Raw genomic sequence first — 25,217 nt, forward strand, 5'->3', positions numbered from 1 at the left:
CCATTGGCACCGCCTGCTGGGGTCTGCATTAGCAGGAGGGTGGAATGGGAGCAGAGCCAGGCATGGAACCCAGCGCCGTGCTGTGCGGTGGGGGCGCCCGAACCACTAGGCCAAACCTCCCCTATTCGGCACTCTGCCCCAGGGGCTGTTTTATAGACAAGGAAAATGTCTCTGTCTGTCTGTTGCAAGGGGACTTCAGCCTGTGACGGCGGAGCCCCCAGCTTGCTCCAGCCCAAAGGAGCATGCGCGGGGCTTTCGCTGAACTCAGGACTGTGAAAGGGTCTCTCAAGGCACAAGGAGGGTGGAGATGAGGAATGAGGGGCTTCTGTGGATCTCAAGGTGGAGGGGGCGTCAGGGTGCCCATCCCAGGTGTCCCGCGAGCAGAGGCCGGACGCTGGAAACTGCCTTACAGATCGATGGGAGGTTGCGTCTGCAATGGCAGCATGTGCAAAGGCCCTGGGGTCACGGGCACTTAGCACCCTGTGCTTCTCAGCTGGGAGGACGGGCGGCCCCCCGCAGCCCCCGTGGCCCCGCTCACACTTCCGTCAGCAGCTTCCTCTTCCTGAGCTCACTCCGCTCCTTCTCGCCCAGCTTCTCCGCCTGCCCCCGCTGCACCAGCTGCAGTCGCCGCTGCACCTCGTCCTCCACGCTGTCCACCTGCCACGCACACGGGAGGAAAGGCATGAGGGGCCGCAGGAGGCGGTGAGGGGCGCCCGTGGGCCCCGTCCGCCTGCAGGGGACAAGAACTCACCACTCGGAACACGCGGGGCCCGTCCGCTGCGCTCTTGTCCACGCGGATCCACTTGTTGGACATGGCCTTGCTAAAGCCCACCTTGCCACTGGGCAGCCGCTGCGGGAGGGAAGGCTGTGGGCGGGGCGCCAGAGGCACCTCCACCCCGTCACCTCCCGCCACCCCACCCCACCCCAGCCTCCTGGGGAGGGGGGCCCTACCATGAGCTCGCTCTGGGCCAGCCCCTCAGAGGGGACACTGCGGAACACCCGGGCCTCATGGCTGCCCTCCCGGGCAATCTCCTCGCCCTCAGCTGTCAGCTCCCAGCGCTTGGTAGAGCGAAGGGCGGCCTCGATGACCTGCAGGGGGCGCGGGCAAGGGCGGGGATTAGGTTTGGATCCCGGCTGTTCGGCCAAAAGGCAGCATCACAGAGGAAGAGAGAGACAAAGAGGTCTTCCACGCACTAGTCCACTCCCCAGATGGCTGCAACAGCCAGGGCTGGGCCAAGCTGAAGAGCCAGGAGCCAGGAGCTCCATCTGGTCTCCCATATGGGCAACAGGGACCCAAGCACTTGGGCCATCACCTGCTGCCTCCTGGATGCACTAGCCGGGGGCCGGATTGGAAGCGGCGCAGCCACAGATGGAGGAATTGCCAGCTGCCTGCTTAAGCCACTGGGTCCCACTGGCTTCCTGGTGACAGACTGTAAGCTCCCAGATTTCTGTCCCGGTTTCTGGGTCTACCTCTCACTGCTGGGAAGTGTCAGGAGGACCTGGAAGTCGGCATTTCCAACCAGAGAGCCAAGGTTCAAGATCATGCACACAGGGGTGAGGCTGGGGGGGAGGGGGGCACGGCTCTGTCACCTCAGCAGACTTGCTTCACCTCTCTGAAAAACTTTCTCCTCCAGAAGAAGAGGAGGTGATGGGCTTTACCACAGAGAAGTAGGTCTTTGGGGGTAATTACTCGAGAGGCAGAGAGAGAGAGAGAGAGAGAGAGAGAGGTCTTCCACCCGCTGGTTCACTCCCCAAATGGCCACAATGGCCAGAGCTGGGCTGATCCGCAGCCAGGAGCCAGGAGCTCCCTCCAGGTCTCCCACGTGGGTGCAGGGACCCAAGGACTGGGGCCATCTTCTTTTGCTTTCCCAGGCCATAGCAGAGAGCTGAATTGGAAGTGGAGCACTGGGGACTCAAAACAGCGCCCATATTGGGTGCTGGTGCCACAGGCAGGGGCTTAGCCTACAACACGCAGCGCCAGACCCCTATTGCTACTATTACGGTCATTAGGTAGGACCATGTTAAATTGTCACCCTACAGGCCAGTGCTGTGACGAAGCAGGTTAATCCTCCACCTGCGGTGCCGGCAATCCATATGGGCGCCTGTTTGAGTCCTGGCTGCTCCACTTCCGATCCAGCTCTCTCTCTGCTATGGCCTGGGAAAGCAGTGGAAGATGGCCCAAGTCCTTGGGCCCCTGCACCCGCGTGGAAAACCCAGTGGAAGCTCCTGGCTTTGGATCGGCGCAGCTCCGGCTGTTGCGGCCATCTGGGGAGTGAACCAGTGGATGGAAGACTCTCTCTCTCTCTCTCTCTGTAACTCTGCCTCTCAAATAAATACATAAAATCTTTTTTTTTTAATTTTTTTGACAGGCAGAGTGGATAGCGAGAGAGAGAGACAGAGAGAAAGGTCTTCCTTTTGCAGTTGGTTCACCCTCTAATGGCCGCCGCGGCCATCGCGCTGCGACTGATCCGATGGCAGGAGCCAGGTACTTCTCCTGGTCTCCCATGGGGTGCAGGGCCCAAGGACTTGGGCCATCCTCCACTGCACTCCCTGGCCACAGCAGAGAGCTGGCCTGGAAGAGGGGCAACGGGGACAGAATCCGGCGCCCCGACCGGGACTAGAACCCGGTGTGCCGGCGCCGCAAGGCGGAGGATTAGCCTAGTGAGTCGCAGCGCAGGCCATAAAATCTTTAAAAAATAAAAAAGTCACCCTCTGTGACCAACACAAAGGCATCGTTCAAGGCGCTGTGGTCCCCATGCGCTGTTACTCCAGTCTTTTTCCCTGAAGGCTCTGCAGGCTGAATGCCTAGTTTCAGATCTAAGTCCTTTTTAGTGACAACGCTCAAATTGTTGATCCAGGAGCAGGTGTTGTGGCACGGCAGGTGGAGCCGGCAGCTAGAGATGCCGGCATCCGGTATGGGAGTGCCAGTTCAAGCCCCGGCTGCTCCACTTCCGATCCAGCTCCCTGTCAATGTGCCTGGGAAAACAGCAGAAGATGGCCCAAGTGCTTGGGCCCCTGCACCCACGTGGGAGACCCAGAAGAAGCTCCTGGCTTTGGCCTGGCCCAGCCCCAGCTGTTATGGCCATTTGGGGAGCAAACCAGCGGATGTAAGATCTCTCGTTTGCTCTTTGTCACTCTGCCTTTCAAATAAATACATAAATCTTTTAAAAATAAATAAATAAAATAAAACTACCGACCTACACTAAGCATCGGCTGTCACATCTACGAAGTGGGGATAATGGCCATGCCATCGTCCTACAACTATAGCGAGAACTAGACGAGCGAGCACAGAACACGCGCGCTCCGTGAACAGACAGCCGCGATCCTGGCCTCGCGGATCGGGCCCCCTGGGACACCGCACCTGCACCTGCTCATCCCCCCCAACTCCAATTGCCTCACCACAGCCAGACACCAGGCCCCCTAGCGTGGGGGCTGTGCGACCTCTGACGTCACCCCCTGGTCTCCAGGCCCGCCCCTTATCAGACGGGCTCCCCACCTGCCATAGCTCCCCAGTACCCCTGCCACAGCTTGTCATTCTGGCTGTGGGGTCTCTCCCCCGCGTCGTCCCCTCCAAGTCCCTGCTATGGGTCCCTCAAGTGCCCAGGCCTCAAAGATGGCCCGACCCGATTCGGCTGTCACTTCCCGGACCCCCAAGGTTGGGTCAGCTGTCACCGCTAGGGTTCCCTGCTCACTCTGGTCCCTTTCAGCATCCCGACCCCAGACCACAACCTCCACCAGGGCAACGAGCGCTTTGTCCTCATCCGCCACGGCCCGGGTCCCCCGCCTCCACGCTACGCAGAGCGTGCGCCTCACATTGCAAATGGGACATCCGTGCGTCCGGGCCTCTCCCGGGGGTAGGCACAAACACAATGCACCCTACCCAGGGCTGAGGGGGCGTTCGGCCTGGAGGCAGGGCCTTCCTGGGACTTGCAAGGTGCAAAAAGCCAAGAGGCGGCCCCGCATCGCGCGCCCGGCTCACCTCGCCCAACGCCTGCAGGCTCTTCACGGCGCCCACGACCGCCTGGTGCTCCACGCCCAGCTGAGCTGCCAGCTCCGCGCTGTCCAGGCCGCCATCGGCGTTCTCCAGCCGCCTCAGCAGCTGCTCCGCTACAGGACCGTCCGCCATGGCGGCTCCCAGCACGCTCGGCGTGTTCCAGCCTCGACCTGGGGGTGGGGCTTAAGAAACCGGAATCGGAAACGGCGCCCGGAGCGTGTCGGCGCCATCATGAGTGTGTCGCGGGGCACTGTGCGGGGGCTGGAAGCGCCGCCATCGTGAGTGTGGCGACGCGGCCGCCAAAGGGTGCAAAGGATTCAAGTCTCCACCTCCGCCCTGGCTGGACCCGCGGCGTCTGGTTGACCAGAGAGGTAAAATGGACAACCCCAAAGTTAGAAACACAGTTGCGCGTTCAGTTTCATGCAACCCCACTTCTAGCGGGCTATGTGACCTTGGACTTCACCCTCTATGGGCCCCCCCTCCCAACCTGATGCCCTTTGGGCATTCTGCCTTGTCCTGGGGGGGGGGGGGAGGGCGGTTGCACGGTGGGCTGCAGAGATTGTCATTCTGCTAATGGCAGCTGTCTTCTCAAAGCGAGGCCGGGTGGGGACTAGACTCATTTATAGAAAGGCGAGAGACAGCTAAGGCACCTGTGGTACCAGCGACCGGTCAGGTGCAGAGCTAAGCGCTTCGGATCTGTTATGTCATTTCTCCCCAGAGCTTTATGATGTAGGAGGGCACTGCAGAAAAGCACAGCAGTGAAGCCGCATGGCGACAGTCGCGGCCCATATCCCCATATCGGAGTGTCTGGGAGTGAATTCCACCTCCGCTTCCGATCCGGCTTCCTGCTAGGGTGCCTGGGAGACAGCCATTGATGACTCAAATACTTGGGTCCTGCCACCCGCATGGGAGACCCGGATGGAGCTCCCGGGCACGGGTCAGGGCCTTGGGGACCTGGTGCACCCGCATGGGAGACCCGGATGGAGCTCCCGGGCACGGGTCAGGGCCTTGGGGACCTGGTGCACCCGCATGGGAGACCCGGATGGAGCTCCCGGGCACGGGTCAGGGCCTTGGGGACCTGGTGCACCCGCATGGGAGACCCGGATGGAGCTCCCGGGCACGGGTCAGGGCCTTGGGGACCTGGTGCACCTGCATGGGAGGCCCGGATGGATTTGAGATATCTTCTGCTGCTTTTCCAGGCCACAGCAGATAGCTGGATCGGAAGTGGAGCAGCTGAGACTCGAACCTGTGCCCATATGGTATGCCGGCACTAAAGTGGTGGCTTTACCCGCTATGTCACAGTGCCGGCCCCTGGTTCACTCCTCAAATGCCCACACCACCGGGGCTGGGTCAGACATAGGCCAGGAGCCAAGACTGCCATCCGGGTCTCCCAAGCTCTTGAACCATCGCCCACTGCCTCCCAGATGTACTAGCAGGCCGTTGGATCAGAGAGGCAGAGGTGGGGGTCCTAGGCACCCACTGGCTCACTCCCCAAATGGCCACAATGGCCGGAGCTGGGCCGAGCCAAAGCCAGGAGCCAGGAGCTTCTTGGGCCATCTTCTGCTGCTTTCCTAGACCATCAGCAGAGAGCTGGATGGGAAGTGGAGCAGCCGGGACTCAAACTGACGCCCATATGGGATGCCGCAGTTTTACTGACTACACCACAGTGCCGACCCCCCTCCCACCTTTTAAGGATTTGAGGGGGCCGGCACTGTGGCACAGTAGGTTAATCCTCCGCCTGCGGTGCCGGCATCCCATATGGGTGCCGGTTCGAATCCCGGCTGCTCCACTTCCCATCCAGCTCTCTGCTATGGCCTGGGGAAGCAGTGGAAGATGGCCCAAGTCCTTGGGCCTCTACACCCATGTGAAAGACCCAGTGGAAGTTCCCAGCTCCAGGCTTCAGATTGGCCCAGCTCTGGCCGTTGAGGCCATTTGGGGAGTAAACCAATGGATGGAAGACCTCTCTCTCTCTCTCTTCCTTCTCAATGTCTGTAACTCTACCTCTCTAAGAAATAAATAAAGTCTTTAAAAAAAAAAAAAGATTTATTTTAAGGAGCAGTAGAGAGATAGAGGGAAAGACAGAGAAAAAGAGAGATCTTCTGTCTGCTGGTTCACTCCCCAAAATGGCCACAACAGCCCAGGGCTTGGCCACTGCTAAGGCAGGAACCTGGAGCCCCATCTGGGTCTCCTATGCGGGTGGCCAGGGCCCAAGTACTCGAGCCAACTTCTGCTGCCTTCCCAGGGGCCGTTGTGGGAAGCTGTGGCCCTGATGTCATATGGCAGCTTTGCAGGCAGCGGCTGAAGCCCTGCGCCACAACGCTGGGCCCGAGTTGCTTCCTCTTTCTGTGCCTTTAGTGTCTTTTCCCCAGTGGAGATGACATGAATTAAGTGACATGATGTCCACACATGTCCTTGCTGATAGGGAGTTTAAGACACACACACACACACACACACACGCGTTTATTCGAGAGACAGAGAGCAAAGGGGCGGGGCCTGAAGCCAGGAGCCTGGAACTCAATCCAGGTCTCCCATGGGCAGTGTGGCAGGGACCTAAGTACTTGAGCCATCACAGCCACCTCCGAGGGTGGGCATTAGCAGGGAACTGATATTAGAAGCCAGAGCCTAGGCACTCTCTTATGGAACTTCGGCATTTAGAGCTGGGCCAATCCGAAGCCAGCAGCCAGGAGCTTCTTCCAGGTCTCCCTCGCAGGTGCAGGGGCCCAAGGACTTGGGCCATCTTCTACTGCTTTCCCAGGGGTATTAGCAGGGAGCTGGGTCAGAAGAGGAAGCAGCCAGGCGCCCATATGGGATGCCTTTGCCACAGGGGGAGGCTTAGATTTCTGTGCCAGAGCGCCAGCCCCCTAGCAAGTAGCTTTTAAGTTGGGAGGAAACAAGATGGGTAGTCCCCACCCTCCAGCAGGAAGTTCCAAACCCACGTGTCTTGGGCAGGTCAGTAGTGGGCCTGGGAGTCAACTTGGACTTGGCCATCTTCCGGGGGGGGGGGGGGGGCAGCAGGTGGGATGCTATTGTTTGGGAGAAAGAGTAGAGCCCCCAGGTCCCCCCCCCCACTTGTCTTTCTTCCTCTTTCTGGGTCTCCCCCACGGGCAGGGAAGGGAGAGGTAGGGAAAGGCATTGTCGGTCCCCCATGCCCCTGGAGACCCAGGAGCCCGGCCCACGCCCCCAGAACCGTATCTTCCCTACCGTCTGTGTCTTCCCCCCCCCTTCCCAAAGGGAACCCCCTACCCCTACCCTCTCGCCTATGGCCGTTTAATTGCAAAAGCGAGGCTGTTTGTGGCAGACCACAAGAAGGGAGGACCCGCTTGATTTTTTTTCTTATTTATTTACAAGTCACAATTACAGACCGGGGTAGGGGGGCATGTTCCATCTGCTGGTTGGAGCCGGGCACTTCCTCCAGGTCACCCACGTGCCCACGCCATCTTCCACTGCTTTTCCAAGCACATTAGCAAGGAGCTGGATCGGAAGTGGAGCAGCCGGGACTCGAACCGGCGCCCATGGAGGGTGCGGGCGCTGCAGACCCCGGCTTACAAGCCCCTTTCCACGACCGGCAGAGCATGACTGCCATTAGGGGAGCCACAGCCTCCAGCCTCCTCTTTGACCCCTCTTGCAGTTCCGCCCCCTCTGCGCGTGCACAGCCGTAAAAAAGAAAAAAAAAATCTTTAAAAAAACAAACTTGACAGAGGTTTCCTACCAGATAGCATCTGCACCAGGTCGCCACCCCTGGCTTTTGTGCACCACCGAGAGTTCAGAAACGAAGCGACTTGCCCCGGGCCACCCAGCAGCTGGCTGACAGGTGCCAGGGGCACCGGGGTGCAGCCCCCGCGGAAGGGGGGCCCCAAGCTGGGCGGGAGAAACAGTTCACGTCTGAACGCAGGTCCCCCACATGCAGGGCAGGCAGCGGGACGGAAGAGCCTTGCCCAGGCCGCCACGCGTCGGGATAGGGGTAGGGTCCCGGCGCCCGGACACCTGCGCCCGCGCGCGGTCTCCAAAGCGCCCCGTGGGGAGCCCGAAGCGCGCGCGAGCCGCCGAGGGCGGGGTCCGGCTGGGGTGCAGTCACGTGACCTGCCCGGAGCGGGGGCTCGCGGCCCCCACCCCTCCAGTAGGCGTCCCCCACAACGCGTGGTCGACCGTCATTGGCCGGTTATGCGGCCAATAGAAATCGGCCATCTGGGAACCCAGCGTTCCGAGGCACAACCTGACGTGCTGGGCCGACCGTCACCCAATGGGTAGGGAGAGCGGTGGCTGCAGACCAATGATAAGGTGGACGGGGCGGGCCTAGAGGCCGGGTCAGGTTGGTGTGAGGGGGCGGGCGGGTATAAAAGCCCTCAGCCGGCGGCGGCGTCCGTCCGTACTGCAGAGCCGCTGCCGGAGGATCGTTTTAAAGGGCCCGCGAGCCGCCGCCCCCTCGGCCCGCCATGCTGCTCCCTGTGCCGCTGCTGCTCGGCCTGCTCGGCCTGGCCGCCGCCGAGCCCGTCGTCTACTTCAAGGAGCAGTTTCTGGACGGAGGTAACGCCGGGGCCCTGGCTCGCCCGGGTCCCCCATAGCCCGGGCCCGCGGTGCGCGCGGCCCTGTAATTACCGCTCCGAGAGGACCAACACGGCGCGGCCCCGGGGGACTCGGAGCCGCGGGCGATCCGCCTCTCGCCTCCCCGGGGGAGTGTGGGGGACGCAGTTGCCGCTCCTGGCGGGAGTTGGGGTTCGCCCAGAGGTTGCCTCGAGACACCCCGGGGGGAGATCGCCGCTCCTGCCTAACTCCCCCCCACCGCACACACCTTGCAGCTCCTGGCAGGTGTTTGGATGGATGGGCGCTGGGGATGTGGGGGGAGAGAGGGTGGTCGGCCTGCCCTGCCCCTGTGACGCCCCCCCACCTCCTCTCAGATGGGTGGACCGAGCGCTGGATCGAATCCAAACACAAGTCCGATTTTGGCAAATTCGTCCTCAGTTCGGGCAAGTTCTACGGCGATCAGGAGAAAGATAAAGGTGAGGTGCCCGGGAGTCGCGTGGGGCTCGGCTTGTTGGAAGGAGCAGTGGTTAGCGCCTCTCCCGCAGGACCAGGGCAGGTGCAGGGGGTGTGTTAGGGAGGGTCCTTGGGATCTGACTCTGACCCTGACCCCGACCCCGACCCCGCCCGCTCCCGTGCCCTCCCAGGGCTGCAGACCAGCCAGGACGCCCGCTTCTACGCCCTGTCGGCCCGATTCGAGCCGTTCAGCAACAAGGGCCAGCCACTGGTGGTGCAGTTCACCGTGAAACACGAGCAGAACATTGACTGCGGGGGCGGCTACGTGAAGCTGTTTCCGGCCGGCCTGGACCAGAAGGACATGCACGGGGACTCTGAGTACAACATCATGTTTGGTGAGGGGCGGAGACGCACCCCTGAGCCGGCCAGCCCCGCGGGGCTCCCCGAGAGCCTGCAGACGGCCCTGGGGTTGGGGGGGACACCTAAGGGACTGGGTTGCAGCCAGCGGAGGTCCTGGTGCTCACATCCGGGGACTTCCTCATTGAGTTCTGGAGCCGATTGTGTTTGAGGGCGAGATGTCTTCCCTTTTGGAAAGAGAGAGGGTGGGGGCACTGAGCCCACTCCCTGTCCCCTCCCCCACCCCAGGTCCTGACATCTGTGGCCCCGGCACCAAGAAGGTTCACGTCATCTTCAACTACAAGGGCAAGAACGTGCTGATCAACAAGGACATCCGTTGCAAGGTGCTTGCCCCCCGCCGTGGGTGTGGCCAGAGGGGTGGCCCGGGCAGCGGTGGCCGCGGGTGGGCGGGGCCCGCTCACCACCCGCCCGCCCCCAGGACGACGAGTTCACACACCTGTACACCCTGATCGTGCGGCCGGACAACACGTATGAGGTGAAGATTGACAACAGCCAGGTGGAGTCGGGCTCCCTGGAGGATGACTGGGACTTCCTACCCCCCAAGAAGATAAAGGACCCAGATGCCTCGAAGCCCGAAGACTGGGACGAGCGGGCCAAGATCGACGACCCCACGGACTCCAAGCCCGAGGTGGCTGCTGGGGCCCAGGGCAGATAGCGTGTGGCGGGTGGGGGACGTGTGTGGCGGGCAGGCACGGGGCGTGTGCTCAGCTGGCCTCACGCACGGGTCTCGACCCCCCAGGACTGGGACAAGCCCGAGCACATCCCCGACCCGGACGCGAAGAAGCCCGAAGACTGGGACGAAGAAATGGACGGAGAGTGGGAGCCGCCGGTGATTCAGAACCCCGAGTACAAGGTGTGCCGCGGGGTCTTGGGCAGGTGGGGGCTCTCCGTGGGGCGCGCGCCCGCTTCCACTCACCCCTCTGTGTATCCTCCCCACCCCCCAACACACACACACAGGGTGAGTGGAAGCCGCGGCAGATCGACAACCCCGATTACAAAGGCACCTGGATCCACCCCGAAATCGACAACCCCGAGTACTCGCCCGACGCTAACATCTATGCCTACGACAGCTTTGCCGTGCTGGGCTTGGACCTCTGGCAGGTGAGATGGCGGGGTGGCCCTCGGGGCTCCGGGGCACCCAGGAGGAGAGGGACCCGTAGACCCGACCTCTTTCCTGAAGCTCCGGTCCTGGTCTGTGGCTGCGGGGCCCTTGCAGAAGCCCCCCTCCCCCCAGAAGGCCTGCTCCCTGTGCTCCCCCCAAGTCCACTGGTTGACCTAGAAGGTCATTGTCATCCGCTCACCTGCTAGAAAGTTGAGCTGGGGCAGGACGGGTGGGGCGGGAGTGGGAGCAGTCCTGGGTGCTCGACTTCCCATCCAGCTTCCTGCAAGTGCACCTGGGAGGCAGAAGATGATGACCCAAGTGCTTGGGTCCCTGCCACGCACATGGGAGACCTGGGATGGGTTCCAGGCCCCTGGCTGCGGGGGGTGGGGGGGCACCCACAGATGAGGATGGATTCCTCTCTCCCCTTTTCCTCTCTTGCTGTGTTTTTTAAATAAATGAGTATGTAAGGGAGGGAAAAAAAGACGTAGCTGGGACTGAATGTAGGTCCTGTAGTCAGTCCCTGAGCCGCTGGTGAGCAAGGGAGTGAGTGCCCATCTCCCCCATGAAGCAGCTGAGGTGTTTGTAGGGAGGCGATGGCGAGTCACTCAGGGTCGCGCAGACAGGTCCCGGTGGGGCAGTGGCTGGGACCCCAGCCCCCCGCCGCCAGGTGCCAGCAGCTCGCCCTGTGATGGATTCCGGGTGGGCGGGCGGTGCCCGCTCTGACCGCCTGTCCCCTGCGTTCCATTCGTTGCGCAGGTCAAGTCGGGCACCATCTTCGACAACTTCCTCATCACCAACGATGAGGCGTACGCCGAGGAGTTTGGCAACGAGACGTGGGGCGTCACCAAGGTGGGGGCCGGGGCGCGGGCTGGGGGGCGGGGCGGGGTGGGGTGGGGACCAGGCGCTGGCTGACCTCTGCTGTCCGCGTGCCCGGCAGACGGCCGAGAAGCAGATGAAAGACAAGCAGGACGAGGAGCAGCGGCTGAAGGAGGAGGAGGAGGAGAAGAAGCGGAAGGAGGAGGAGGAGGCCGAGGAGGACGAGGAGGACAAGGACGACAAGGAGGACGAGGATGAGGACGAGGAGGACAAGGACGAGGAGGAGGAGGAGGCGGCCGCCGGCCAGGCCAAGGACGAGCTGTAGAGAGGCCTCCAGGGCCGCCCGAGCCCTGAGCGCTCGCGCCGCAGAGCCAAATAATGTCTCTATGAGACTCGAACTTTCTCCCCCACCTCTCCCAGGCAGGTTCAGATTCGGGGTGGGTTATTTTGGTTTTGTCCTCCCTCCCCCCATTTTTTTTTTTTTTTACTGGCGTTTGATCTTTGATTCTCCCCGTAAAGCCCCCTCCCCGTCTCTCTCAATCAGCATCTTCCCCTTCCTCCCTGGGTGCCCTGCTCTTTCCCTCAGATGTGTTAGGCCACCCTCTGTAACCCCCAGGAGTGGGGAGCGGTGTGGAGACGAAGCCCCCCCAGGCTGGAGCCTCCCGGGGAGGGGTGGGGGTGGGGGGAGATGGCAGGAGAAAGAGGGGGACGCCTCCGGCCACCCCCCTCAGCCTGCACTGAGGAGGAAGTGGGCTCCCGCCCCCTTGTCCCCCAGGACCGGGCCACTTGCTGGGTGGGGGCAGTGGGTTCCAGCTCGGCTCACACTGCGAATGTAAGAACTTCAAACAAAATTTCTATTAAATTAAGTTTTGTGTCTCCCTCCCGTGTCTCCTTCTGGGGGGCAATGGGACATGGGCACCAAAGGTGGCCTCTTGGGGCGGGAGGCTTGTTCTTGGAGCCAGTGGAGTTAAGGCTTGAGTCGAGGATCACAGGGGTCCTGGGCTATCCCACGCCCCCCCCCCCTCCCCGCCAACAGGAAAAGGGCTGGGAGCGTCCCAGGTACCAACTGGGCGCTCTGCACCAGCCTGACTAGTATATTGGTTGTAGATACTCAGCTCCATGAATGAGGAAACCCAGGTCCAGGTGTTTGAGGGCAGGGATTACACAGCCTTGCCCCCTGGACCCACGGGCTTCGGGGGCCATCTGGGAAGGGGGTGGACCCAAGGTGGAGGGAGCAGATTGAGTGGGTGCCGAGACAGAGAAGGTGGAGGGCTCTGGAGGGTGGGAGGGCGCCCCTCCATGTCCCTTGGGGGCAGTAGGGGGAAGCAGGAAGCCGTCAACAGCCTGGGAGACCTTGCTGGAAGCTTGTAAGGCTGAGGCTTGGCGTGTAGGGAGAAAAGCGGGGTTGGGGGTGGAGGGGTGTCCAGCTTGGGCGGCAGCATTGAGAAAAGCCAGGTATGGGTCAGGTTAGGGAGCCGGGGTGTTAACCACAGCTCCCTACCTCCAGGCACCGCCCCTGGGTCTGAATCCTAACCTCACCTCCATCCAGTCACCACCGCGGCACCATCTTCAGTTTTGGGCACCCTCGAGTCCCTGTCTGTCTTGCACTGGCCTTACATAAGCCTTGACTTCGGATGGCCCTGCAGGGTTCCGGCCAGGGTGGCCAGCCCATAAGGAAGCTCCTTGGGAGTAGGCAGAAAGTGCAAACAAAAGCTTGACTAGGGCCTGGCTGCAAGATGCCAATCCGGCTTCCCGTTAGGCTGCAGGTGATGGTCCAAGTGGGACACCCGGATTCAGTTCCGGGTTGTTGGCTGGCATTTAGGGAAGAGACCCAGCGGATGGAAGCCTTAATACATGGCGGGAAGAAATTTACATTAGAGACATGAATGTTAAATAGTAAGTGAGAAAAAATGTAGTCAAAATCATCCACCAAAACGACAGCGGAGCCATGTTGCGGCCACATGACGTCACCGCTAGCGGGCATGGCGTCACCCAGGAAGCCTGAAGCCGCCTGCAACGCGGGCTTTAGTCTGCGCATGCGTGGCCCCGGTGGCCTCGCGTGCGCATGCCCACCGAAGCCGAAGGGTCGCGCTGGGGTCACGTGCCTCGGTGGTCAGCGCGCGCGCCGCCTGCCCCGGAAGCGGTCGGCGCGCGGCGCGGCTGGGCGCTAAGATGGCGGCGGCGTGAGTTGCATGTTGTGTGTGAGGATCCGGGGCCGCCGCGTCGCTCGGGCCCCGCCATGGCCGTCACCATCACGTTGAAGACGCTGCAGCAGCAGACCTTCAAGATCCGCATGGAACCTGAGGAGACGGTGCGGGCCGGGCTCGAGCCTGGGGTGGGGGAGTGGGGGGGGAGCGGGTGCGACGGGTGCCGGGGGTGGAGTGGGGGCGGGGAGACCGGGCTTCCAACCGGAGGGGTGGGTGGGGAGGAGGACGGCGCGGGGCCGGGCGGGGGCCCGCTGCCCCAGCATCCCCGATCAGCGGCGCTGCAGGGCGAGGCCGCACCCCCGGGGCGCCCGCCAGGGCCCCGGCTCCGGTGTCAGCGCCCTCGCGGGGCGGGGGACTTGCAGGCTCGGGTTCCCGGGCGGGCCCGGCTCTCCGGAGCTCGGCGTTCCCAGCGTCTCCCGGGGACGTCGGGGGGCGAATCATTGACAGGACTGAGCCGGGTGATGACGACAGCGATGACGACATTGACAGTACACGACCTCGATGGTGTTCGGTGGTCCGCGTGTGTTGTAGCGGTGCCTTGGCTGACGCTGCCGAGCAGGCTTTGTCCGCTTTCGCACATGGGGGCAGCCCAGGGCTTGGGCCGGGGGTCCCAGCCGCGAAGGGGGCAGAGGACGGCGGATCCCGGTTGGGTCGTGCGTGCATGCTCGGGAGAGCCCCGCGCGGTCTCAGCCACGCTGCTCTGAGCTGAGAGGGAGACATGAGGACCTAATGGAAACTGGGCGCTTCTGTCCACTTTCTGGCGCAAAATAAAGAGGCTTGGGACCTCCGAGCAGCGGGACTGTCACCCTGTGGGCGGGTTTTTTTTTTTTTTTTTCAAACAAAATGAAGTCTGTATATGTGTGTATCAGGGAGTTCCGGAGCTCGGCAAGTGGGAGACGCGGGCACGCGCGCTTACACACACACACACACACACACACACACACGTTTGCCATTAGCCTCAGATGCCCTTAGTAGGGGCTGGCATTAACTTTAAGCTGCTGCCCGCGATATCCGCATCCCATATCCAATCACGGTTCGAGTCCCGGACCCTCCTGACCCAGCTCCCTGCAGATGAGCTCGGGAAGCCGGCGGAAGGGTGGCCCCAAGTGTTTGGGTTCCTGCCACCCCTGGGAGGGCGGGGGAGGGGACACCGGGATCAAGCCTGGCCCAGCCCTGCCCTGGCCTTGTAGCCTATTTGAGGACTGAACCTGCAGATGCAAGATCTGTCTCTCCCTGGCCTTGTGTTTGTCTTTTCAGTAAATAAAGTGAGTACATACATATGTGTTGGTAAACACCGCTGCTGTTGTCCAAAGTGAGCACTGTGGAAATGGGGGACCCCATCTCCCCTTCGCCTTTTCTCCTCACACGGGGCCTCTTTCCCAGGGCAAGGCCTCGCGTGGCGTTCTGTTCCCTGTCTGTAGAAAGCTTCCGCAGGTTGGAACTAGCACCTGCCACGGAGGATGTAGATACGGATGAGGGCCCGGATGTTGGAGGGAATTCCAGTCTCACCTGCTCCGACATCGCGGGGGGACTGGGGGCTCCGGAGCCGGTCCTCTCTGCACCCTAGAAGGGAAGAGAGACGCCGAGGGCTTTGCAGTGACCGGCTGTGCCCTCTCCCTCCAGGTCAAGGTGCTGAAAGAGAAAATAGAAGCCGAGAAAGGCCGTGACGCCTTCCCTGTGGCCGGCCAGAAGCTCATCTACGCTGGCAAGATCTTGAGCGACGACGTCCCCATCCGGGACTATCGCATCGACGAGAAGAACTTTGTGGTCGTCATGGTGACCAAGGTGGGTGGGAGCTGGCCAAGGAGAGATTAGCCCGGGAACCCAGGGCAGGGCCCCGGCTGGGTGGCGTGGTTTGGGTCTGATACGGGATGCCCACGCCCGCCCCCTTTCTGTTGGCTGTCACAGGCCAAGGCTGGCCAGGGCTCCTCGGCACCCCCAGAGGCCTCCCCGACTGCCGCCCCAGAGTCCTCCGCGACCTCGCCAGCAGCCCCTGCCTCAGGCATGTCCCACCCCCCACCGGCCACCCGAGAGGACAAAAGCCCATCGGAGGAGTCGGCGCCCACGACATCCCCGGAGTCTGTGTCCGGGTAAGGCAGGGGACAGCCCTGGGCCGTGTCGTCCCAGCACCTTCCTCCAGTCCCCCCCAGCGCCCTCCGGTGGGGGGAGGGCAGGCCGCCAGGAGCCAGGGTCCGATTTCTCTCTCTTGAATTTGCAGCTCTGTTCCTTCTTCAGGTAGCAGCGGGCGAGAGGAAGATGCGGCCTCCACGCTAGGTGGGTGGGTGGTCCCCAGGGCAGAGCCGTCCGCGGGGGTCTAGTCTAGATGCGGGTGGGCCCCAGTGACCCAGGCCCTGGCATTCCCCCCTGCCCGCCCCGCAGTGACCGGCTCTGAGTACGAGACGATGTTGACGGAGATCATGTCCATGGGCTACGAACGGGAGCGGGTGGTGGCCGCCCTGAGAGCCAGCTACAACAACCCGCACCGAGCCGTGGAGTACCTGCTCACGGTGAGCTGGGGCCGCCCCGCCCGGAGGGCTCCCTGGGCGGCGGGGGGCTGCACGTGGGAACTGACCAGGAGCCCTAACAGGGGATTCCCGGGAGCCCTGAGCCCGAACACGGTTCTGTCCAGGAGAGCCAGGTGTCCGAGCAGCCGGCCACAGAGGCAGGTGAGCGGGCTGGGTGGTGCGCAGGCGAGGGGTGTGCCCCTCCCCGCCAGTGCTCCTGGGAGCCCAGCTTGGCCTCCGTCCCCAGCAGGAGAGAACCCCCTGGAGTTCCTGCGGGACCAGCCCCAGTTCCAGAACATGCGACAGGTGATCCAGCAGAACCCGGCGCTGCTGCCCGCCCTCCTGCAGCAGCTGGGCCAGGAGAACCCTCAGCTACTGCAGGTGCGTGCGGGGGTCGCTCTGCCTGGACAGCCGTGGAGCCCCAACCCCGGCACCATGTGGGGCTGCCCGCTCCCAGCATCACAGACAGCTGGCGCTCTCCAAACAGCGCCATGTGTCTGCGGCCACCCCGTCCCCCGCCCCCAGCCCCCTGTGCTCAGCCGCCTCTGTTCTGCGCCCATACTGGCTGCCCTCGCTTGTCACCTGTCTCCACCTGAATCCAGCCCCCTCATGTCTGTTTGAGCTCCCCACACATTGCTCTCATTTCCGAAGACTGCCTGCCCCCTGCCCCCTGCCCCCAGGTCCTCTGTCTGCAAGGACCAGTGGTCTGTTGTCTACCAGGACACCGCTGGCTCCTTGGCAGAGCGCCTCCAGCTGCCCGGCCACCGCCATGTCCCACCCTGGCTTCCCGAGGGCTGGGCTCCGGCTCTGGCCTTGCTCGCCCTGGCTCTGTGTTCTGTTGGCCCCCAGAGCTGCACTTCCCTGCTCCGCAGGGCGGAGGCCCCTCCTGGGCCCCAGGCTCCGCCCAGATAGGGCTCACAGCGCCCTTGGCAAAGGGACCTGGAGTGGACGAGGGATGCCAAGGGCTTGTGGGTCAGCACCCCTTCCCCTCCCCCCACAGCAAATCAGCCGGCATCAGGAGCAGTTCATCCAGATGCTGAACGAGCCCCCCGGGGAGCTGGCTGACATCTCGGACACGGAGGGCGAGGTGGGCGCCATAGGCGAGGAGGCCCCGCAGATGAACTACATCCAGGTGACACCGCAGGAGAAAGAAGCTATAGAGAGGGTGAGAGGCCGGCCCTGCCAGGTGGGCATGCGTGTGGTGGGCAGGGCCCCGCTCGCTGCCCCTCAACCCTGCTCCTCTGCCCGCAGTTGAAGGCCCTGGGCTTCCCCGAGAGCCTGGTGATCCAGGCCTACTTCGCGTGCGAGAAGAACGAGAACTTGGCTGCCAACTTCCTTCTAAGTCAGAACTTCGACGATGAGTGACGCCAGGAAGCCAGGCTGCCGCTGCCCCCACCCCCCAGCCCCGCTCCACAAAAGTTTTATAAAAGAAAAAAATATATATATATTCATGTTTATTTAAGAAGTGGAAAAAAAATCAAAAATCTTTAAAAAAAAAAACCCTCCCCTGGCTCCCCCCTCCATCCCCCCCCATCTCGGCCGGAGAAGACCCAGGCCAGACAGCTGTCCCCAACCTCTCCAGCCCAGTCTGCTCAGAGGCGCTGGCAGGACCGGGAGGCGACAGATGGGCCCCTCTTGGCCTCTGTCCCAGCTCAGTGCAGCCAGATGGAGAGGCGGCTGCTCGCTTCCCCACCCCCCACCCCCAGCCCTGCCCTCTACCAGAACGAGGGGGGCTGGAGCCCCAAACTTTGATCCTCCATCTGCCCTGCGCCCCCCGCCCCACTCTGGCCTTGGCCTCCAGCCTGGGGGTGGGAACCATCAGCTCTGAAGGCCAAGGCCACCCCCCCACGTGCCCACTCCCCAGAAAAGAACCACGTCTCATAAAAAGGTTTTGAAGTGAATAAAGTTTTAAAAACCAGCCCTTAGGGTCTCTGCCTGCTGGGGCTTCCCCGCCAGCTTGGCTGGGGGCTGGGGGGGCTACGTGAGCACAGGCGATGTGGGAATGCAGGGAGGGGCCTGGGAGCCCACTCCCCCCCCAAAGCTCAGGCCTCGAACCCCAGCCTCACAACGCCGACCCCCCCCCCCCCCCCCCGCGCGCGCTCTTGGCCGCGCTCCCCCCTGGTAATTGGCTAATTACTGGAGATGAATGTTGGTCAACAGAGCTCTCTCCTCCACCATCTGCTCCACTCTTGCCGGCTGAGTCGCCCCCCTGCCGGCCCCCCGAAGCCGGTAACCAGCAAGGCCTGGGGTCCCTCTGAGCAGAGCCCCGCGCCGGGCTGGGGTGAGACCAGAGAGAGAGAGCGCTGGGTTTTCAGGGGCTGCCGGGCAGCAGGCTTTATTGGGGGGAGGGGCCGGGATCCGCGGCCTGGGCCGCCGCCGCGGCCAAGGCGGCCACCCGCGCCTCCTTCTTCTGTCTTTGCTTCTCCTCCTTGAGGCGCTTGCGCTGCTGTTTCTCGAGGTCCTGCAGCAGCTCCTGGAAGCGGGCGCTCCTGGGGTCCACGTGGTAGCCCAGGCGCTCCTGGGCCTCGGCCTGCAGCCGCGCGCGCCGCTCCTTGTCGGCCTGCGCCTTCTCCCAGCGCTCCCGCTGCTGCCGCCGCCAGTCCTCGATCATCTGGGGCATCCTGGCCATGCGCTCCGCGATGAGCTGCTCCCTGCCGGGCCGGGGGAGAGGGCGCGCAGGTGAGGGCCAGAGACCGCCGCCCGCGGGCAGAGCAGTGGAGGGACGAGTGAGGGCACAGGCAGGGAAAGGGAGACAGAAACTTGTCCGTGGACTTGGGGCTGCTTGGGAGTCAAGCCGACATGGCCTACGATCACCCGCAGCCCGCGGCCACTGCCCTGGGTAACCGCACACCTCCACGCGGGACCACAGCTACAGTTCCAGACTGGGTGTGTGTGTGTGTGTCCCAAGTCCTGTAACTGTGTAGGTGCCAGTCAGCACGGCGACCCCTGGACACAGGACTCCACCTCCTAGCCACTCCTCGAGCGGACAAGGTTCAACACCAGGGACACAGCGGGGAAAACGGGCGTCGTCCTGACAGCCCTGGGCTTGTCCCCACTCCCCTGCCTTCATGTCACACACCAGCCCAGCCACAATGACCTGTCCCCTTAAGGCACCATCCAACCCCAGGGCCTTTGCACCAGCCGCTTCCTCTATTAGACTCTCCTGGCCATCTCCCCAAGGCCTCTTTAAACCTCGCCACCGCAGAGTAGCCCCACTCTTGGCGCTGTCTGATCTTTCCTAACACTCCTCTGTCGCGATCTGAAATCCATCTCCTTCCCTGTTGTGTCCCCAGGCACCCCGAAATAGGGCCTCGCACACAGTACAGGCTCGGTTAAAGACTGGCTCACGGAGGGGTTGTGGGTGGGCGGGTAAAGCCGCCACCTGTGACACCAGCAGCCCATAGGGGCGCGGGTTCGAGTCCCGGCTGCTCCACTTCCGATCCAGCTCCCTGCTCACGGCCTGGGAAAGCAGCAGCAGATGGCCCAGGTCCTTGGGTCCCTGCCCCCACGTGGGAGACCCGGATGGCGCTCCTGGCTTTGGCCTGGCCCAGCCTGGCCATCTGGGGAATGAACCGGCTGATAGAAGCGCTCGCTCTCTCCCTTTCAAATAAATAAGCCACTCTCTTAAAAAAAAAAAAAAAAAAAAAGACGCGATCACGAAAGACAAAACGAATTCGGTCTACAGCACGCAGAGCGCACGCCCTGCGCGGGGCCTGGAGCGCAGCTCGCCGCCCTGCCCCGCGCCCGCCCGCCCGCCCCACGCACCTCTCCCGCCGGCGCTGCGCCTCGGCCAGCTGCTGCTCACGCAGCGACTCCTGCATGCTCGCCAGGCTCGGGTACCATTCCTTCTCCTCGGCCTCCAGCTCGCGCAGCTGCTCCCGCGACGGCCACAGCGACCCGGGGGCCACCCCGGAGGCGGCGCCATGGCGCGCGAACTGCTTGGCGGCGTGGCGCGGCCCCAGCTGCCAGCGCGGGGTCCGCGGGTCCTCCGGGTCCGGCCACCAGGGCTGCGACGAGCGGCGCGGCGGCGGCGGCGCCCGGTAGCCCCGAGCTCCCGAGGCCAGAGGCGCCGCCAGGCCGAGCAGGCCGCGCACCTGCCGCACGGGCGCCGCCATCTTGGCCGCGCGGGGTCCTCGCGGGCCGGCCGGGGTGGCCGCGGCGCTGCCTGAGCGCGGGGCGCGACGGGGCCCAGGCGGGGCGGAGGGCAATCCTATCCCAATTTTACATATTCAGTTATTTTATAATTTATTCCGTACTTTACCATTCGAACATGTATTGATAGTTATTTTAATCAATTAATAGTCGATTCAATTAGTGATATTTATTTTAATTTTTAATCAATTAAGTTGCAATAAACTTTAATGTATTTGTTTTAATTAATTAAAATTTAATGTATTTTAATTGAATTTTGATGTATTTTAATTTTAATTAAAATTTAATATTAATTTATTTCTATTAATATTTATTTATTTGATTCATGTTTTGGTTGATATTTATTTTTAATTATTTAATTTTAATTTTTTACTTTACCATTTCTTTTATTTATTTTAATTGATTGCTGCTTTTTAAAAATATTTATTGATCTATTTGAAAGGCAGAAGTACAGAGGCAGAGCAGAGCGAGGTCTTCCATCTGCTGGGTCACTCCCCAGATGGCTGCAGTGTCTGGGGGTGGGCCAGGCGGGAGCCAGGAACTCCATCCGGGTCTCCCCATGCCTGGCAGGCGCCCAAGGACTTGGGCCATCCTCCACTGTCTTCCCAGGCCACAGCAGGGAGCTGGCACTCTGACATGGGGTGTGGGCGCCCCAGGCAGCAGCCTAATCCCCTGTGCCTCAACACCCACCCCAGAAAGAGTTTAATCCCACCTGTCTTCCCCTGATTGAGCCTTCTCACCTCACTGGGCTGTTTCTTTATGTTGCTTGGGGGAGAATTGTGTTGTATTTTCTTTTTTTTTTTATAAAATTTTTTTGACAGGCAGAGTGGACAGTGAGAGAGAGAGACAGAGAGAAAGGTCTTCCTTTTTGCCGTTGGTTCACCCTCCAATGGCTGCCACGGTGCAGGGCCCAAGCACTTGGGCCATCTTCCACTGCCTTCCCTGGCCACAGCAGAGAGCTGGCCTGGAAGAGGGGCAACGGGGACAGAATCCGGCGCCCTGACCGGGACTAGAACCCGGTGTGCCGGCGCCGCTAGGTGGAGGATTAACCTAGTGAGCCGCGGCGCCGGCCAATTGTGTTGTATTTTCATGAGAAAGAGAGAGAGAGAGAGAGAGCGAGAGCGAGAGCGAGAGCGAGAGAGAGAGAGAGAGAGAGAGAGATATCTTAAGTCTGCTGGTTCACTCCCCACGTGCCTGCAACAGCCACCCAGGAGCTTCTTCCGGGTCTCCCATGCAGGTGCAGGGGCCCAAGGACTTGGGCCATCTTCCACTGCTTTCCCAGTCCATAGCAGGGAGGTGGATCAGAAGTGGAGCAGCCGGGACTCGAACCGGCGCCAAGTAGGATGCAGGCGGCGGCTTAACCAGCTCCACCACAGCGGCAGCCCACCCCAAAGGTTTTTCAGTGCCCTCATAGATAAGTGTTTACAAGAAAATAGTTGTAATACTTGTGTGGCAGGGGGTCTTTCTTTTAAAAAAAAAAACCCTATTATTAAATATTTACCTATTTATTTATTTGAAAGGCAGAGACAGAGACAGCTCCGAGCCACTTGGTTATGGCCCCCAAATGCCTGCAATATCCCGGGCTGGGCCAGGCTGAAGCCAAGAGCTAGGGACTCCGCGGGGGTCTCCCGCACGGGGCGGGGCGGGGGGCGCCAGGGACCCTAGCACTTGAGCCGGCACCTGCTCCAGGGTGCGCATGCGCAGGGAGCTGGCCGGCAGGCGCCATCCCGGGATCCGCCGCCAGAGGGCGCGCGCGGCCGCCAGCGGGCGCAGCTCCCCGGGGATGCGGGCGCGGGAAGGGCCGGCCCCGCCGCTTCTCACGGCCCCGGCCGACTCCCGCCTCCTCACCTGGGTGCGAGATGCACGCCGTGGAGGTGCCAGGGCTCGGAGCCCCCCCGGGGCTCTCTTGCACTTTGTGTGTTCCCAAGCGGCTCCAACCTCCACTCCCTGCAGGTGGTTCCCACCGCTCTCAATGGCATCCTGGGTCTCTGCGAAAATGTCACCTCCTCCAGGAGGCCTTCCCTGACCACCCTGGGGTCAAAACCCCCTGCGGGAAGAAGACCCAAGCTCCTGGCATCAGCCTGGCCCAGCCCTGGCCAGTGCAGCCATCTGGGGTGGGTACTAGCAGATGGGAGATTCTCTCTCTCTCTCTCCCTCTCCCTCTCCCTCTCCCTCTCTCTCTCTTTCTCGTGTGTGTGTGTGTGTGTGTGTGTGTGTGTGTAGTTCTCACTTTAAATACTTTTTTAAAAGTTTATTTCGAGTGCAAAAAGTGTTTGAAATCCTTGCAAACGAGGGGTCTTTGTAAAGTTTATGGAAAATGGATATTGTAAAAAAAATATAAAAAGCTCCCCGGATTTCCCACATTTCTGTGTCAAAGTAGATTTCTCTTTAAAAATTTTTTAGAAGCAGAGAAAGAAAGACAGAGACAGATCCAGTTCACTGGGAGCCAGGAGTTCCATCCAGGTCTCCCACACAGGTGCAGGGGCCCAAGGACTTGGGCCATCTTCTGCTGCTTTCCCAGGTCACAGCAGAGAGCTGGATCGGAAGTGGAGCAGCTGGGACTCGAACCAGCAGCGCCCATGTGGGAAGGCAGCACACATTGCCAGCCCCATGTCTCTGCATTTTCTAGCATTTTCTTTTTTTCTGGTCCCCAGAGCCCACCCAGCCCCTGGTGTGCCCGACCGGGCTGGGAAGGGATGTGGGAACTCAACAAGTTTGTTTGCTTACCCCCCTCCTCCTTCTGTAGTGGGCTGTCCAGGGAGGTGGGGGCGGGGTGGGGACGAGGGATTAAAAGCAGGTGCAGGGGGCTCGGGGACCACTCCCCAGACAGCAGGGTCGGCTGCTCAAGCTCCCTGAGCCCATTCCCAGACAGACAGATGTTCCCTCGCTGGCTGATCGCACTCCTGGGCCTGCTTAGCAGCGCCCGGCTGCCACTGGCTTGGGGCAAACCCAGACCCCAGGTGTCCCCGCCTCTGCCCTGGGCTGTGACCAATCAGACCCAGGCTGTGGTGGGAGAGGTCCCGGCCCCGGAGGTGCCAGCCCCAGCCCTTGGCAGCTGGAAGGTCTTCCTGAGTTTGCAGAAAATCGGAAGGCTGGGGGTGGGCGGGCTGCAGAGGACGCCGGAAGTGACGGCCACCCCCGTGCCTCTGCCCCTCGACCCTCAGGAGGTGACCCAGGAGGTGTGTAAGGCTGTGCCCTTCACGCAGGTGAGTCGGGGCACGGGGTGGGGGCGGGGGGAAGGCCTGGATCTCAGCGTGGGTCCAGCCCCAGACAGATCCAGCTGCAAGGCTCTCGCATGCTTCACCTGTTTCTGAGCCTAACTCTCCGCCCTGGCCCAAGGGGCCCTTGGACGGCCCGTCCAACTCTCCCACCCGTCCCTTCCCGCGGGTGCCCAGCGTGTCTGGTCTCCGTTCAGCCACCAGAGGGTGCCCGAGAGCAGCCAGTCTCCTGGCCCCAGCCCAGGAATCCCGCCCGGATTCCATTCCACCACCAGCCGCCTTGCTTTTCTTCAGACAAACCAACGGCCTGGCTGCCCCAGGGCCTTTGCACAGGCCGGGCCTCTTGCCACCACGTGCTCGTTCTCCAGCCAGACTTCCTGTGCCCCCCCCTTTGCTTGTGTTTTACATTTTATTTATTTGAAAGGCAGACACACACACACACACACACACAAAGAGAGAGAGCTTCCATCCACTGGTTCACTCCCCAAAGAGCCAGGGTGGTTCCAGACCAAAGCCAGGAGCCAGGAGTTCCATCCGGGTCTCCCACATGGGTGGCCGGGCCCCAAGCCCTTGGACCATCTTCCGCTACCTCTCAGGCACATTTGCAAGAAACTTATTTTAGAAGTGGAGCGGCCGGGACTCCAGCCAGCACTCATATGGGATGCAGGAGGCAGGTTAACTCACTGCACCAGAATCCGAGGCAGGATTTGAACCCAGGACATACGATCCTAACCCCAGCTCCCACCTCTCTCCAGCTGGACGGCCCTAACCTGCGTGTCCCTTCTTCTGCCCCACCCCCACCCCCAGGTGCTGTCCCGGCCCGGCTGCTCCACTGCCCGCGTGCACAACCATATCTGCTTTGGCCGTTGCACCTCGCTCTACGTGCCCGGCTCAGACCCCACCTCGCTCGCCCTCTGCAATGGCTGCGAACCCGCCCGCCAGCGGCGGGCGCCCGTGGTGCTGTGGTGTCGAGGGGGCGGCGGCCGAGCTTTCCCGCGGCGAGTGAGGATGTCCACTGTGCTCATCGACAGCTGTCAGTGCAGCCCCAAGGCGTGAAACCGCAACACCTTGGGGTGGTGGTGGGACCTCCAGTGACTGCGCGGGGGAGGGGAGGGATGTCAAGAGACCAAGGGACGCAGGGACAGACAGCCAGGTTCCCAGAGTGCACCCCTCCCCTGCTCCCCTGGACACAGCCCCCAGCCCTGGCCGGCCGGCCGTGGCCGTGGGGTTGAACTGAGAATAGTCTTAGCGCTGCTTACTCAGGGACAGGTGCTCATTTGCATAGCCCTCACAGCAGCCCAATGAGAGAGGGTCTTTCTCTTGCCCCTTTGGTTGGCTCCGCCCCTCACCCATCACAGCTGCCCGGCTCTGGATGGGTAACACAGAGGGCCAGCTGGCTCTTGATTTTGCAAGATGTTCCCTTGGAATCTAGGTTCTGGGTTCTAGAAGCTGCGTTCTAGTTCTTTTTAATGAATCCCTTGAAAGGGAGAGAGAGAGAGAGAGAGAGAGAGAGAGAGAGAGAACGCTTCTGTCCACTGGTTCCCTCCCCCAAATGCCTGCAACAGCCAGGGCTGGGTCAGGCGGAAGCCAAGAGCCTGGAACTTCGATCATCCGGGTCTCCCACGTGGGTGCAGGGGCCCAAGCCCTGGAGCCATCCCCTGCTGCTCTCCCTGCGCATGCGCGGAGCTGGCTTGGACGCACTCCGAGGGGGCTGGGCAGAGGGAAGCGCCAACCCAGACACACTGACCCGGAATGGGGGCACCCTTCCTCCCGCCCAGAGGCATCACAACTCCAGCCCCCTAGGCGGCGGCCAGGTTTAACCACTAGGCTGAA

The 25,217-nt window shown here is 61.9% G+C and overlaps 5 protein-coding genes across 9 annotated transcripts in view; 3 read left to right on the forward strand and 2 right to left on the reverse strand.

The window, feature by feature from the left end:
- Positions 1 to 4,169, reverse strand: part of FARSA (phenylalanyl-tRNA synthetase subunit alpha) — a 9,430-nt gene extending 5,261 nt beyond the window's left edge. For 2 of the 3 annotated variants that reach the window (XR_011382853.1, XM_070058848.1), the window contains exons 1-4: positions 3,980 to 4,169; positions 952 to 1,089; positions 752 to 850; positions 539 to 657 (exon numbers count right to left, since the gene is read on the reverse strand). Coding sequence is in view for 2 of the 3 variants with exons in the window: in XM_070058848.1 (XP_069914949.1) it covers positions 539 to 657; positions 752 to 850; positions 952 to 1,089; positions 3,980 to 4,126 (503 nt within the window). In the remaining variant the exon portion in view is untranslated. The remainder of the gene's footprint in view (positions 1 to 538; positions 658 to 751; positions 851 to 951; positions 1,090 to 3,979) is intronic. The other variant, XM_070058847.1, reaches the window with a different exon arrangement.
- Positions 4,170 to 4,221: 52 nt separating this feature from the next.
- On the forward strand, positions 4,222 to 12,181 carry CALR (calreticulin). 2 transcript variants are annotated; one of them, XM_070058398.1, is made up of 10 exons: positions 4,222 to 4,365; positions 8,370 to 8,518; positions 8,890 to 8,991; positions 9,160 to 9,363; positions 9,614 to 9,708; positions 9,804 to 10,013; positions 10,125 to 10,238; positions 10,343 to 10,486; positions 11,244 to 11,336; positions 11,425 to 12,181. In XM_070058398.1, exons 2-10 carry the CDS (start codon positions 8,428 to 8,430, stop codon positions 11,626 to 11,628), a joined length of 1,257 nt encoding a protein of 418 aa, XP_069914499.1. In that variant the 5' UTR covers positions 4,222 to 4,365; positions 8,370 to 8,427; the 3' UTR covers positions 11,629 to 12,181.
- Positions 12,182 to 13,382: 1,201 nt separating this feature from the next.
- RAD23A (RAD23 homolog A, nucleotide excision repair protein) lies at positions 13,383 to 17,932 on the forward strand. Of its 2 annotated transcripts, none has more exons than XM_070058849.1 (9): positions 13,383 to 13,614; positions 15,134 to 15,295; positions 15,419 to 15,600; positions 15,729 to 15,784; positions 15,890 to 16,017; positions 16,098 to 16,176; positions 16,262 to 16,395; positions 17,015 to 17,179; positions 17,266 to 17,932. In XM_070058849.1, exons 1-9 carry the CDS (start codon positions 13,543 to 13,545, stop codon positions 17,377 to 17,379), a joined length of 1,092 nt encoding a protein of 363 aa, XP_069914950.1. In that variant the 5' UTR covers positions 13,383 to 13,542; the 3' UTR covers positions 17,380 to 17,932. The 2 variants fall into 2 exon arrangements, with proteins under 2 accessions (XP_069914950.1, XP_069914951.1); XM_070058850.1 differs by having other exon boundaries at positions 16,265 to 16,395.
- Positions 17,933 to 18,322: 390 nt separating this feature from the next.
- On the reverse strand, positions 18,323 to 20,160 carry GADD45GIP1 (GADD45G interacting protein 1). The gene is made up of 2 exons (XM_051831340.2): positions 19,780 to 20,160; positions 18,323 to 18,665 (listed from the first exon to the last, which is right to left on the reverse strand). Exons 1-2 carry the CDS (start codon positions 20,127 to 20,129, stop codon positions 18,350 to 18,352), a joined length of 666 nt encoding a protein of 221 aa, XP_051687300.1. The 5' UTR covers positions 20,130 to 20,160; the 3' UTR covers positions 18,323 to 18,349.
- A 1,702-nt stretch (positions 20,161 to 21,862) lies between these two features.
- On the forward strand, positions 21,863 to 25,217 carry DAND5 (DAN domain BMP antagonist family member 5). Its single transcript, XM_002724474.5, has 3 exons — positions 21,863 to 22,018; positions 23,127 to 23,372; positions 24,192 to 25,217. The coding sequence occupies exons 1-3, from the start codon at positions 21,863 to 21,865 to the stop codon at positions 24,438 to 24,440; spliced, it is 651 nt and encodes a 216-aa protein (XP_002724520.3). The 3' UTR covers positions 24,441 to 25,217.

This window comes from Oryctolagus cuniculus, chromosome 16, assembly GCF_964237555.1.
Source record: "Oryctolagus cuniculus chromosome 16, mOryCun1.1, whole genome shotgun sequence".
NCBI lineage: Eukaryota > Metazoa > Chordata > Mammalia > Lagomorpha > Leporidae > Oryctolagus > Oryctolagus cuniculus.